Genomic DNA, 14,049 nt, shown 5'->3' with positions numbered 1-14,049 from the left:
GGAAGATTGCAGAGGCCAGTGGGGCCATCTCTCCTCCTGATGCTCTTTCACAGCCTGTCACCAAGAAGGTCACATGCTGTCCCTTTCAGAAGCCAGTCCTTCAACTTCTGCCTGAGACCTTCCTTAGAGAACTCAAGTGTAAATTTATGCAGCAGGGCTACTCATGCAAACACTAAAAACATATCCGCACACACAAACACATGCATACACACAAACACACACATACACAAACAAACACATGCACACACATAAATGTATACACACACATGCACATACATGCACTCAGACACTCACACGTGCAAAGTACATATATACGTACTTTGTCATCTCAAAGTCCTCCTTCAACTCCAAAAGAATTCTTTCCTGCTAATTCAACTTCTGCCAAGCCTGCCCAATCTATGCATCTCCCCAGGGAGGTTTACCTCAGGCTCAGTCAGAGACCCCTGTCACCCATATCTACAGAATATGACTTCACAACATGATTGCTGAAGCCATGACTCTGTGTCCTGTTTCTCTTGATGGTCCCAGACCTGGCTCAGTTAAATTTGATTACACCCTCTGTCCTGTAGCAAATTCAACCACCAGAACATTGTTCGCTGCATCGGAGTGAGTCTGCAAGCCCTACCCCGCTTCATCCTGCTGGAGCTCATGGCTGGTGGAGACCTCAAGTCCTTCCTCAGGGAGACACGCCCTCGCCCGGTGAGTGAGAGCCAGTCTTCTCCAGGGCTCATGTCAGGGGGAGTAGGTTGCAAGGGAAGTAACGTGCTCGGTGGGGTCCTAGGAGTCAGCCCTTTGATTTGGTCATGAAGAGAGTGGTCAGGATCGGACAGACAGAGAGTGGATGGTGGAGGAGCACCAGCCCTAAGGAGACTAGAAGCCCTACACAAGTGATTCAATAACCTGATTTCACGACCTGTTGACTCTGGAGCAGCAAACTCAGAGAGGGACGTTGCGTGCCAACCATGTCATTAACCAGCTCTCCATCCAGATTCCAGACCCACTGATCTCTTCTCGAAAACAAATATAATACACACAGTACCCTGGCTGTGTAGTTTTCTGTACAACAATAACAACAACATGTTGGAATATTTAGGAGGTAGTATGTATACCTGTGGTGTCGTGTATGAGGGACAGAACTTGTGAAGAACTCTCAGGTGCACCCATGAAGCCCAGCCTTCAACCCCTGCTTGGCCATCAGGCACCATATAACACAGGGCAGCCCCACTTTCTTTGGCCTTAGCATCTGGGCAGGTGAAAACTGAGTTCTCACACTTGCCTCTGCCACCCAGCCAGGCCCCTGTCCTCTTCTGCCCTTGCCCTGAAAGTCTCAGCAGAGCTGCTGGCAGAAGTCATGGAGACAGACACATGGCATCACCGTTTCAAGTGAGGCATGGCTCTGGAGTTCTTCAGGCTAAAGGAGAGAATATGCAGAAGAGAGAGAATTTCTTGTAAGGAGTGTCTGCGAACCTGTCACTTGGAAACCCCAAGGACACTGGAGGCAGAGGCATGAGGAATGGGGTTTCTCTGCCTCCTATATGTGAAGGAAAAGGTCAGATTTGAACACTGTCCCAGAGAACAAGGCACAACAGACGATAGAAACAGATCCTTGGTGCCTCCACTGCCCCCTGCCCCTACAGTGCCACCTTGGGGAAGGTCAGAGTAAGGAACTGCTGCCCATTCTGATCTCAACACCAGGCACTATCTGAGGGTTGCTCTTGAGAGAACCCCCTTTTCAGAATTACCATCCCATCCATCAAATCTAATCTTGGTGGCATCTTTCCTTTGGACAGCTCTTCTTGCTAACTATACACCCACCTATGTGTCCATGAAACCACAGCCAGGTAGCAGTGCAGTCACCCTGTTCATTGGCCCACCTCTGCCCACCTCTGCCCACCTCCGGTAAGCTGTCCTTCCTGCCATGCTGGCCCAGGGGAGCAGCTTTACATATTGGAGCACTGTCATCCAGACCCCCCTCCCCATTGCTGAAGTGTTTGAGTAACAGTTTTGTGGGGAGCTGGAGGGTTTGTTGGGGTTCCTCCATGTACTCAGGGTCACAAAGGCAACTTAACTCATGATGTTTGGTTGACTACAAGAAAGGAATGTGACTTTTAGTGTACCTGTAAATCTTTACAGAATATGCAGAGAGATAGCCCAGGGACTTGGGATGGAAAAATAAGGGCTAGGCCTCTAGGTCTAGAGTTTGCTGGTTTCCAGGCCTGAATTCCTCTAGATCAGTGGTTCTTAACCTTCCTAATCCTGCAACCCCTTTAATACAGATCCTCATGTTGTGGTGACTCCCCCAACCATAAAGTTATTTTCATTGACACTTCATAACTGTAATTTGCTACTGTTATAAATAATAATGCAAATCTCTGATAGGCGACCCCTGTGAGAGGGTTGTTCAACCCTGAGCTTGAGTCCCAGTCAATGTTCCAGTTTCTTTTGTTTTGTTGATGATTTCTGTCTCCAGAAACCAGGTCCTAGAGACCTCGAGGTTTATCTGGGAACATTGGTAAAAGAAACTCAGCACAAAAACACAAGGACATGAATATGACACTAGATGATGGCACACTACTAAAAAATTTAGGCATGTAGATCAAGATGGGGGGTCACCTTCATGACACTGTCATGAGGCCAGAGGCATTGTCCACAGATGGCGTAGCCTATGCTCTTACACGGAAGAGGCTTCGTGGAGAGTAGCTTTACATTGCTCTGAATTGTCCAGCACTTTCCATAAGTTTTCTTTTTTAAAATCACTTTAGGCCAAGATCTTAAAGAAAATGAATGTTAAAAAACGCTTTTAATAATTTAATTTATTTCTTTTCTTTTATGTCTATGGGTGTTTTGCCTGCACATACGTCTGTGTACCATGTGTGTGCAGTTCCTGCAGAAGAGGCATCAAATGCATTGGAACTAGAGCTACATATGATTGTGAGCTTTGCTATAAATACAGAGAATCGAGCCCAAGTCCTCTAGAAGAGCAGCCAGTGCTCTTAACCACTGGGCCATCTCTCCAGCCCCATTTTTAAAAAGGCCAGAGAGATGACTCAATAGTTAAAACACTTGTGGTTAAAGTACTTACCACACAAGGGGCTGGAGTTTGTGTCCCCACATCATCACATGGAACCTGCCTGAAATTCCAGCCACAGAAGGTTGAGACAGGATTCCTAGAGATAACAGTGGCTGACGAGACTAGCCATATTGACCAGCTCTGGGTGCAACTGAGAACCCTGCCTCAGTGACTGAAATGAAAGTGAGTGAGTCCTGACTTCAGCCTGGGGCCTCTAATGTACACACATGCATAAACACCTACCTGCACACTCGCAAACACACACACACACACACACACACACACACACACACAAATGGGGAAATACAATAAATAAATACACAGACCACTGCAAGACATTACAATAGAAGATTTCAAAACCATTATTCACCATTGGTTTTCTCCCAGGTTTGCTAATCATGTTATAGCATGCATGTGAATTATGGGGTAAAATATGTAAACTGCATTAAAGAACAAGAAGTGTCTGCCCTGCTGTACTCCTGTGGCCCAGACTTCCCCTGCCTCAGCTGTACTTTCAGCTCACCTGGGACCTGTTCATAAAGATGGATCCCTTGACCATCTTCAGGGCAAAGCGATTGAGTTTTAAAGGGGTGAGGCCCCTGCTGGAGCAGCATGACTGGCCTCAGCCTCCTCACAAACAACCAGTTTCCCATCTTCCTGCCTTCCCTCATCAGCCGGCCTCTTGTCTTCCCACAGAACCAGCCCACCTCCCTGGCCATGTTGGATCTTCTGCATGTGGCTCGGGATATTGCCTGTGGCTGTCAGTACCTGGAGGAAAATCACTTTATCCACCGGTGAGTCAATGGCCTTCATCTCCTCAGAGCTTTCTGAATGCTTCCCTGTTGATCCCAGGAGCAGATCTCCCCCTTTTAGAGGAGATTCAGTCTCTCTCCAGAACTCTTTGGATGAGACATCTTTGAGGGGCAATCTGCCTCCCTAGGCATCCCCTGTCCCTGTGTGAAGTGAGTTTCTAAAGTCTCCACACCTCCCCACAGGGGCTAGCTAGAGGCTGGTGAATGACTTTAGTCTCCCTATGGTCCTCCTATCTGTACATTCAAGCCCTGTATCACCCTGAACTCCCCTTACCTAGAAACTGGGTTCTTCAAAGGAGTCTTTCCTCAATTCATCCTGTATTCATAGCATATTGTTGGACACTAAATACTGGCTCAATAAATTATTTTTTTCTAAAATACTCTGAATCTAAGCTTAATAATAGTTTCCTTTCCCTCTGTGACTTTTGGTCTGCCATATATGGACTTTGGGTTTAAGTGCTGTGTGGGTGACGGCACGCTCACACTCGATGCTCGGGGTCACCATGACTCATGCTTCCTCCCGTGTGACTGTTGACCACAGCTGGTCTGAAATCTGAAGTGTCAAATATATTAGCAAAGCTCTTCCTAATGATTTGCTTCTAGCTCAGTCAGTGATAGTCCAACAAACTCAGATTCTTTATTAACTTGAAACTATCTAAGGCATGCTCATGGCCGTTAGTGCACATAGGCACAGAGTAGAAAATAGAATCCCTGAAAGCATTTAGAAGAGACATGTATAAGCATATACACACCAGACACCAGAGAGGAAGCCAGAAGTCAGGAAGTAGACTCTCCCAGTTCTCAGAGTCACTCTAATACTAGGCAGTACCTCTCTTAAACCACCTCCTCCCACACTGCCCAGTCATTGTTTTGGTCCTCAGTCCTTCCCCTTGGCTCTCCCCTTTTCCCACTTGCCAGCCATTCTGATCAGTAGAAAAAACAGACACAAAGGGGTAGCCAGGACTACTCTCTGTGCCTTCATCCAAAGCCACCTAGTCTGCGCCCCTTTCTATTGTGCCCAAAACAGTCCATAAACCTCAACTCTGGGCTATACCATTTCTCAGTTGAGGTAAATTTGTGCCCCTTTGGAAATCAGCCTCCTTTGGAGCCAAGTCTAGATTCATCTATTACCAATTTGTATATCACCTTGGTGACTTCATGTCTGCCTTTGCTTCTCATGGAGATGGCTGCACTCCAGCATTCCACCCACATTTGGCACAGAGTGTCTGGCAGAGGGATCATTTCCTTTACTGACAATCTGAAATCTGCTTCCTTATGACGATGTCCCATGTTCTTTAAGAGGTAACAGGATCACATTCTCCCAAGATTCCTACTTCCAGATCTTTAAATGGTTCATGGACATCAGAATGAGATATCTTAGTAATAGTTTGCTGCTATTTTTATGTGTGTGTGTATGTATGTATGTGGGGAAGGGAGTACATTCATGTTCATGTAGACATATGTACATATGTAGACTGCAGGTACAAGTGTGTGCCACACGCATGTGGAGGCCAGAGGTTGGTATCAAATGCCTTCCCCCATCTCTCTCCATCTTATTAAGACAGAATCCTTTCCTTAACCCGGAGCTCATCACTTCAGCTTGGCTGTCCAACAAGGAGTTTCAGGGATCTGCCTGTGTCTGCCTCCCCAGTGCGGGTGTAGTACCAGGAACCGTTCATGAGCCCCAAAAGACCAATCAGGAGTCCATCTGATGCAATCACACCAGGGTCTTTATTCACAAGCTGGAACTTGAGCCTAACTCACCACCAACCCACAGGACGATTTTGGTGGAGAAAAGCCCAAACACTTATCAGGTTTTATAGGAAATGACAAGTGAGTGGCGGGTGTTTCTAGCCTGGCAAGCATCTGATTGGGGGGCTACTGTGCCCTTTAACATAATTGGCTGGTGCTGGAAGCCAAACCATAAACTTAACTTCTGCTCTCCTCCTGGTTGGTAGTTGTTAGGAAGTGAAGTACTAGGGGCAGGCTTGTAACCTGGAGGTGCAGATTTATTGGGGAATAACCTGGAGACTGGTACTAGATACAGGTCTTGTTGGGACCCCTGGAGGGTAGCCTGGAACCTGGTGCTAGACACTGGATTTGTTGGTGGAGTAACCTGGAGACACAGGTCTTGTTGGGGGGTAGCCTGGAAACTGGTGCTAGGTTTAGTTAACTTAAGTTCAGTCTTAGGTCAGGTTCTCTAAGATGGAGTCTGAACCCAAAAAATTTGGTCTCTCATGAGGTTACAAATCTAAGCCACTACTCCTGGCTTTTTCTGTGTGTTGGGAGATCCAAACTCAGTTCTTGATACTTCTATGGCAGGTTCTTTAGCAACTGAGTCATCTCCCCAGTCTCTCATTTTGTCTTTTTCAAGAAATTAAATGTCAAAGGTCAAGTGAGGATTGTATTGAATGACCTGTTTGAAAAGAAAGGAAACGTCTGGAAATTGCCCACCTCTATCAGAGCGTTTCTCCTGGGCTCCTGTGGTAGTTTTGAATCAGAGACGTGCCTTTTGCAGCTTCCGACTAGTTAAGAGGTTCCTGGGACACTCCACAACGGTTACCATTGTAACTGTCCCTCACCCAACACCCTTGAACCCGCCCCTCAAATTCGCAAGCTACCACAAGGCTTGTTTTCTGAACTCAGACCGGATTCCCTCACCAGCCACAAGCGTCCACATTCTTTCTTCACTAAAATCATTGATTTTGGACGTGGTTTAATGAAATTTAAAGATGTATGCACCATTCTACCAGTCCCTCGTGTGTCTGATGGCATTATGTCCTTATCATTAAACTCAAAGTCACCTTTAAAGCAATGATCTCACACACTTCCGTGTAAAGACCTTTTGGGAGATATAAATGTTTTCCCACCTACTTCATTATATTTCACTTCAGAATTAGTGGCTAATTGTTTTTCCTTTATTTTGATGCCATTATATGCTTTTTAAGGTTCAGTTTGGAAGTTTAGTGGACCACTGCTCCTCAAAAATTTGACTTCAACCTTATGAATTGGTTAACAACATCTGATTCTCACCCCAGACCATCTTTCTGAAATCTTAAGCCATGGTTCCCAATCGTACTTTTAAAAATATTTTAAATTTAAACTTTTATTTTATTTCTCTTACATCTTTTATGAGTATGTGTTTTGCCTACATGTATGTATGTGCATAGTGTGTGTCTGGTACCTATAGAGGTCAGACCTTGAACTGGAGTTACAGATAGTGTGAGCCACCATGTGGGTGCTGGGAATTGAATCCAGGACTTCTGCAAGAGCAGAAAGTGCTCTTAACTTCTGAGCCATCTCTCCAGACCCTTTTTACTTTATTTTTAAGGAGAGGGTCTCACTAGATAGCCCAGGTGGGCCTAGGAGTTCTATTCAGCCAAAAATAGCTCCAGATTCAGGTCCTCCTGACTCAGACTTTCAAGTGCTAAGAATATAGACACATGCCACCTTCCTGAGCTGCTTTCTACTTCCTTCTTCGATGTGTGTGTGTGTGTGTGTGTGTGTGTGTGTGTGTGTGTGTGATTGTGTGTGAGTGTGATTGTGTGTGAGTGTGATTGTGTGTATGTGTGTTATATTCATCTATGTTTTCCATATATGTTGACATATATGTGTAGGTGCCTGTACATGTGTGCTCTTACATGTGGAGGCCCAAGACTGATGTCAGAAACTATTCTCTACCACTTTTCCATCTATTCTCTAAGGCAGGCCCTTTCAGTCAAATGCAGAGCTCATTACATTGTTCATCTTGCTAGCCAGCATGCTCTGGAGAGTCCCTGAATCCACCTTCCAAGGCTAGAATTGCAGGCATGCCACCCCGCCATCCTGGCATTTATATGAGTTCTGAGGAATTAAGTTCCAGCCCACATGCTTACATAGCATGTGCTCTTAACCACTGAGAAATTCCCCAGCCCAGCCTAATTTTTAGATGTCATCTTAGCCAGTTGTTTATCCTCCAAATTCTACCTCAAACAAGGATAAGAACCTCCGTGAAGCCACTGGAAGGATAAACAGCATCTGTTGCCCCATAAGGTACTTGTTGATTTTTTTATGCACAGGGCTTTAACATGATTAGCACCACATTCCAGACTTCTGGCCGGGGCCTCAGTTCCCACATGTATGTTAATGGGGAAGAATAGGTCTGGGGTCAAGGTGGACAAGTCCAGCAGTGGTACCTCAGAGGCATGCTGCAGGAGAAAGAGCCATCTGGAGCCCAGGAACGGAGTGCCAACTTCTGAGCATGGAAAAAGTGACTCCTGCGCTGCAGAGCTCAGCAGTGGTGCTAGATAAAAATCACAGGTGTCAGAACTATACTGGTTATTAAAAAAAAAGAAGAACTAAAAATGTTTGGAAATGTGGTAACCTATTTGAATTTGAAGTCACGCTGTTCTGGAACATTCTTCAAACTGCTGGCAAAATACCAACACTAACCTATACTCTACGCAGAACAGTATTCTAAAACCAGCTAGCATTTCTTATGCCCCCGTGCAGTCTGCCTTTAGCTTAGATTTTTCATAAAGTGAGGATCACTGTAATACCCTGTGCATTGTAATGAGAATTAGACTTTAACAATGCCTATCACACAGTAAAGGACCAGCAAGCTCTATTTTAAATTATGGATGTCTTTGTTACTCATCTCTCACTAAGCATTTTTATATTAGTTGCTTTTCTGTTGCCGTAATTTAAAAAAAATCCATATTCAAAAGCAATTATCAGAGAACGAGTTCGTTCAAGCTTATAGTTCCAGAGAGTCCATCACCAAGAGAGAAACACTAGGAAGCTGAGAGATTACATCTTCACCCACAAACACAGAGAGTGAACTGGAAGTGGGGTGAGGCTATAAAAACCTAAAAGTCTCCCCTACTGAGGTGCTGCCTCTGGCAAGCCTCTGCCTCCCCAAAATTCCACAACCTCCCCTCAAAAGCACTACCAACCAGGAATCAGGAAGTGTTCAAATACGTGAGCCTGTGAGGGACAATTCTCATTCAAACTACCATACTTTGCCACCAGTTCTCCTAATCCTGGTGTTGAATCCATGTGGCTATTTCTGTCACAGTGAAGGATAATGTAATAACATAAATACAGTGAAGGGAAGCACCGTTTGAACTTCACTGAAGGTGGAGATCCTAGGATGTTTTATGCATAAAATTAAGAACCCTGTTTTCTCATCTGTTTTTGCTTCCCAGGGATATTGCTGCCAGAAACTGTCTGCTCACCTGCCCAGGAGCTGGAAGAATAGCAAAGATTGGAGACTTTGGGATGGCCCGAGATATCTACAGGTGAGAGGATTAATTGCCTTGCTCCACCAACACCTTCCTCCCCCAGCAAGTTTCCTCAAATAGACGCCTGTGACAATTTATATCTAAGATCACCTGGTATCTTGTCAACTTCCCACGTGAAATTTCACCGAGCATCTTCCAAGACATCAGAGCCACGGTACTTGCTACCATGGTTTGTCTTGGCTTATCTCCTGGGTTCTAACCCTCAGAGTTGTTAGCCATGTTCTAACACAGAGAACGGCACAGACGCTTGATGTGTGAGAAGCTTTGAGATGGGTTTTATATCTTACTCAACCCCTCCCCTCAACACTCAGAGATTCTAAATGAGAACACTGGCGTCATCATAGGCACAAGCTCCCCAGGAAGGACAGGGTACTAGGCCTTGCCCACACTCAGAGACACAGAAATGAAGTTCACCAAAATCCCCAGCTCAGCTTCATTGTCTGCTCTTATATTTCCCCTGTCACATTCTCAAAACGACATGAAAATTACCAGTGACAGAATGATGATGCAGCATGGTTGTAAAATACTTGTAAGGTATATATATATATATATATATATATATATATATATATATATATATGGTTCAGTCTTGGTCCTCAACACTGTAAATAATGATAATAATAGTAATAAACACTAGGTCTTTGTATAAAATACAGTGGTTCTGTTGCTCTTTTTCTTTTTACTTCCTGATCTTAGTTTCTTCTTTTTCTATTTATTTACAACCCTGACCTGATATGTGAGATGAGCATGCTGATCTTTGCATGGTCGCTAACTAACCCACTCACTAACACAACTAAGTGGGATCGTGGACACATAGAACTTTCATTCTCTGAGGGTTGCATAAGAATATCTGAAAACCAGAGAACTTTGGTGAGAATTAATACCCAACTCCAGAGACACAGGGCGCTACTATTGTGCTGGGACCTTACGACCATCATGGAGGGAGGACAGAACCGGTGAGGAGATCTCTGGAGCATCTACAGCAGCTATTGTCATATCTTCCACTTTGCCTTTTACCCATGATCTTAGCTACTTTTCTCATTCCTGTGATACACGCCCTGACAAAAGCAACTTAAGGAAGCAAGGGGTTTAGGGGGCTCTTGGCTCAAGAGCTCTGGTCTACTGTGGTGGGGGAAGTCAAGGTAGGAGGGGCTTGAAGCAGCTGGCCACATCACACCCACAATCAGGAAGCAGAGAGAGATGAATGCATGCTCAACTTGCTTTCTTCCTCTTCCTTTTCTTCTTTCTCTCCTCCTCCTCCTCCTCCTCCTCCTCCTCCTCCTCCTCCTCCTCTTCCTATCCAGAACCCAAGTCCAAGGAATGATGTCACTCCCCTCTAGGATGTGTCTTCCCACATCACTGAACCTATTAAAGACAATCCCTTATAGGTATGTCCAGAGAGATTCATCATCCAGGTGATTCCAGACCTGTCCTGCTGAGAGTCAGCACTAACCATCACAGCCTCCTCCAAGTCTCTGCATCCCTTCCTGTACTTTCTCTGGACACTGGAGATTGCCTCCAGTTTCAAGTACAGCAGTGTAGTGTGTTATCCAGCTCTTTCTATCTTACTGGGTCTTCCTCTCTGACAACTTCCTGGAAGTCAGGATTTCCATCTCTGTGACACACACTTGAGCTAGATAAATTTAAAGGGATGAAAATATTGATTCTGGACCCCGTTTTCAGAGCCCTAAGTCCATGGTCATAGGTTTGACTCTGTTGCTCTGGCCTATGGTGTTACAGTACATGGGGACAAGAACACATGGCACCATGTTCACCTCATGGTGGCCTCAAAGCAATGATAGAAGAAAAGAATGACTGGACCATGGCCTGCACATCTTCAAGAGCATACTCCTAGTTACCTAACTCCCTTCTGATAAGTCCCACCATCTAGAGCAGTGACTCTCAATGTGACGCTTTAATACAGTTCCTCGTGTTCTGGTGACCGCCCCCAACCATAACATTATTTTCATTGCTACTTCATAATGGTAATTTTGCTACTGTGATGAATTGTAATGTAAATATTTTTAGAAATAGAGGTTTTCCAAAGGAGTTGAGACCCACAGGTTGAGAACTGCTAACTTAACATTTCTACCACATCCCAGAAGTACTCCAGGCTGGTGACCAAGACTATAGCACATGGCTTCTAGGGACACTTAAGATATAAACGAAAGCAAGCCCTTATCTCCAGACTTCAGCCACACTTACTTCGATCCAGTCCCATGCACTTGTAGATGTGCTAGGCCAGGAATTGTCTTTGAAGAGAACTTGACCAGCTCCGTAAATGCCTCTCTGTGCTGCCTTTGTCTCTAACCACCTGCCGCTTTCTCTACCCTTATTATATGTACAGAAAATCAGTCTTTCACCCACAGAACTCCATGCCTACTATATTATCAGGTGCAATGTCTGTGCTGCAATTTCAGGTGTGTGTATCTTGTCCACTGAACTGTATCCTTGGGAGAAAGAGAGCCTATGATTTATTTATGTCCTCAGTACATGGCAGAGAACTTGATACATTCTAATACTCAGAGCATGTTTATTGAAGTCATTAATTAGTGTAGACAGCTGGTGGGAAGCTGCCTCCCATAACACACACAGGCACAGAACACTAGGTGTGGAATTGGCTTAACGGGTAAATGAGTTAATTTATTAGTTCTTATTAGCCAGTTGCGTCAGTGGCATTACTGATGAAAACCAATAAATTAATTCATCTATGTGCTAAGCCCTGTGTCCTTCTGTCTGGGTGTGTTATGGGAGGCAACCTCTGGCCAGCTGTCTAGATTATTTGTTGAGTGCCTACAGTGAATGAAATGCCACTGTGTCACTCCCATGGAAGATCAGAAATGAGTAAGACACAAGCCCTGTTCTCAGCCCTCCCATTCTGGAAGTTGAATTACTGTAGGTCATCAGAAACACGCTGTACTTCTAAGGGCGGAGTAATGTTATTCATTGTGAGTTATAATAAACAAAACCCAACAGGGAAATCTAAACAGCTGCTAGCAGGGACCTTAGTCACTGCATAGATCTTTTCCTCAAAGCCTCCAGTGGGCCACTAAGTGACACCAAGATTCTTAACTAAATGATCTGTGCTCCCCTGCTCTTCTCCCCAGCCACCCAGGACCTGTCTTTAATTTCAGTTTGTTCACAGGCAGGCAGAGCTTCTGTTCATTGACCCCTTCAGATCTAAGCGTAGTCTCCCCTTCTCCCCACACAGGGCCAGCTACTACAGAAAGGGAGGCTGTGCCATGCTGCCGGTGAAGTGGATGCCCCCAGAAGCCTTCATGGAAGGAATCTTTACCTCTAAAACAGATACATGGTGAGTCTTTCTACTGCTCTCTTCCAAGTATCACTGTGGCTGGAGATGAGGATCTTGGACCACCTGGACCACATTCTCCGGGAGGTCCTTTGCCAGGGAGACGGGAGGAAGAAGCCATGGTTAGGCACCTAAGTGATCATTTATCAGAATAATCAGAAAGGCATCTTAAAATGCACGTCACCAGACCCCACCCTGAGAGCAGATGAATCAGGAATAGGATTCAGATGAACTTGCATTTCTACCAAGCTCCCCAGTGATGCTGCCTTCAGTGGCTGGGAGGCCACACACTGAGACTCCCTTATCATTTTAAATGGCAAATTCAACACAAGCTCCCTCACAAAGCACGAACATACTTGTACACACACACATACACACACACACACACACTCACACACATAAGTAAAAGGAGTCTTCTGAATTGCATTAAACCCCATAAGAAGAAGAAAAAAGATGGAAAATAACCTTAAAACAGGTTAGATTGAGACAAATACATGGAGAAGTCATTTCTCCACAAGAAGAGAAAAATGTTGACATCCATATTCACAATTCAGATTCAGAATCAGGATGGTCAGTCTTCTGAGAGTTCCAAATGCCCAGGAATTGAAAGTATGGGTACAGCAAGTAGGAAAATTGGCTAAAAGTCTGTAAAAACTAACCAAATCCTCTGGCTCAACCCTTTGCTCTCTGAATTCTGTGGCCTGTCCTTCCTCTGACATTAAGCCCTGTGTTCTCCCATCATAGAGGTTCCTAAAGTCCCTCTGGTGTTGTCAGCCTCGACACCATCACCAAGCATGAGGTACTCAATCATCACAAGAACAGTTTCAAAGTCGACCTAGTTTAGGGTGTGTCCTCCTTGCATCAAGAGCCATGAAATCCCAGAAGCACACACCTGTTAGCTGTCTCAATGGTAATGTCCTAAGGTGGCTGCTTTAGTTAGAGTTTTATTGCTATGAAGAGACACCATGACTGTGGCAACTCTTATAAAGGAAAACATTAAATTGGGCTGGCTTACAGTTCAGAGGTTCATTCCATTATCATCATGGCAGGAAGCATGATAGCATGCAAGCAGACCTGGTGCTGCACAAGTAGCTGAGAGTTCTACATCGGGATCCAAAGGCAGCAGGAAGAGAGTAAGCCACTAGGACTGGCTTGAGCTCACTGAGACCTCAAAGCCCAACCCCTAGTGATGCGTTTCCTCCAACAAAGACACACCTACTTCAACAAGGCCACACCTCCTAACAGTGCCACTCCCTCTGAGGCACTCTATGGGGCCCAGCCATTTTAATTCTAACCACCACAGTGGCAGGACCCCCTTCTGACCTAGATTAGATACTGTGAGCAAGAGCCTTGGCTCTCTCTGGGCCAGTGGCATTTGCCAGAACCTAACTCAGTGAGTCTCAAAGTGGGGTCTACAGATCAGATCCTCTGGCACTCATTAGCAATGCAAATATGCAAATGCCCCAACCTCAAGCTTCCTGGGGAATGTGATTAAGCTGGGATCATGAGGCAGAGTAGAATATATATATATAATCTATGAGAGAGAGGGAGAGGGAGAGGGAGAGGGAGAGGGAG

General features: G+C 45.1%; 1 protein-coding gene across 1 annotated transcript in view; it reads left to right on the top strand.

The window, feature by feature from the left end:
- Window positions 1–14,049, top strand: part of Alk (ALK receptor tyrosine kinase) — a 699,186-nt gene that overhangs the window by 671,111 nt on the left and 14,026 nt on the right. The window contains exons 23-26 of the mRNA XM_028778974.1: window positions 570–699; window positions 3,767–3,864; window positions 9,069–9,161; window positions 12,376–12,477. Of these exons, the coding sequence (XP_028634807.1) occupies window positions 570–699; window positions 3,767–3,864; window positions 9,069–9,161; window positions 12,376–12,477 (423 nt within the window). The remainder of the gene's footprint in view (window positions 1–569; window positions 700–3,766; window positions 3,865–9,068; window positions 9,162–12,375; window positions 12,478–14,049) is intronic.

The sequence above is a fragment of the Grammomys surdaster genome, unplaced genomic scaffold (genome assembly GCF_004785775.1).
Source record: "Grammomys surdaster isolate TR1022 unplaced genomic scaffold, NIH_TR_1.0 343, whole genome shotgun sequence".
Classification (NCBI taxonomy): Eukaryota; Metazoa; Chordata; class Mammalia; order Rodentia; family Muridae; genus Grammomys; species Grammomys surdaster.
This window is presented reverse-complemented; position numbering and strand designations above follow the sequence as displayed.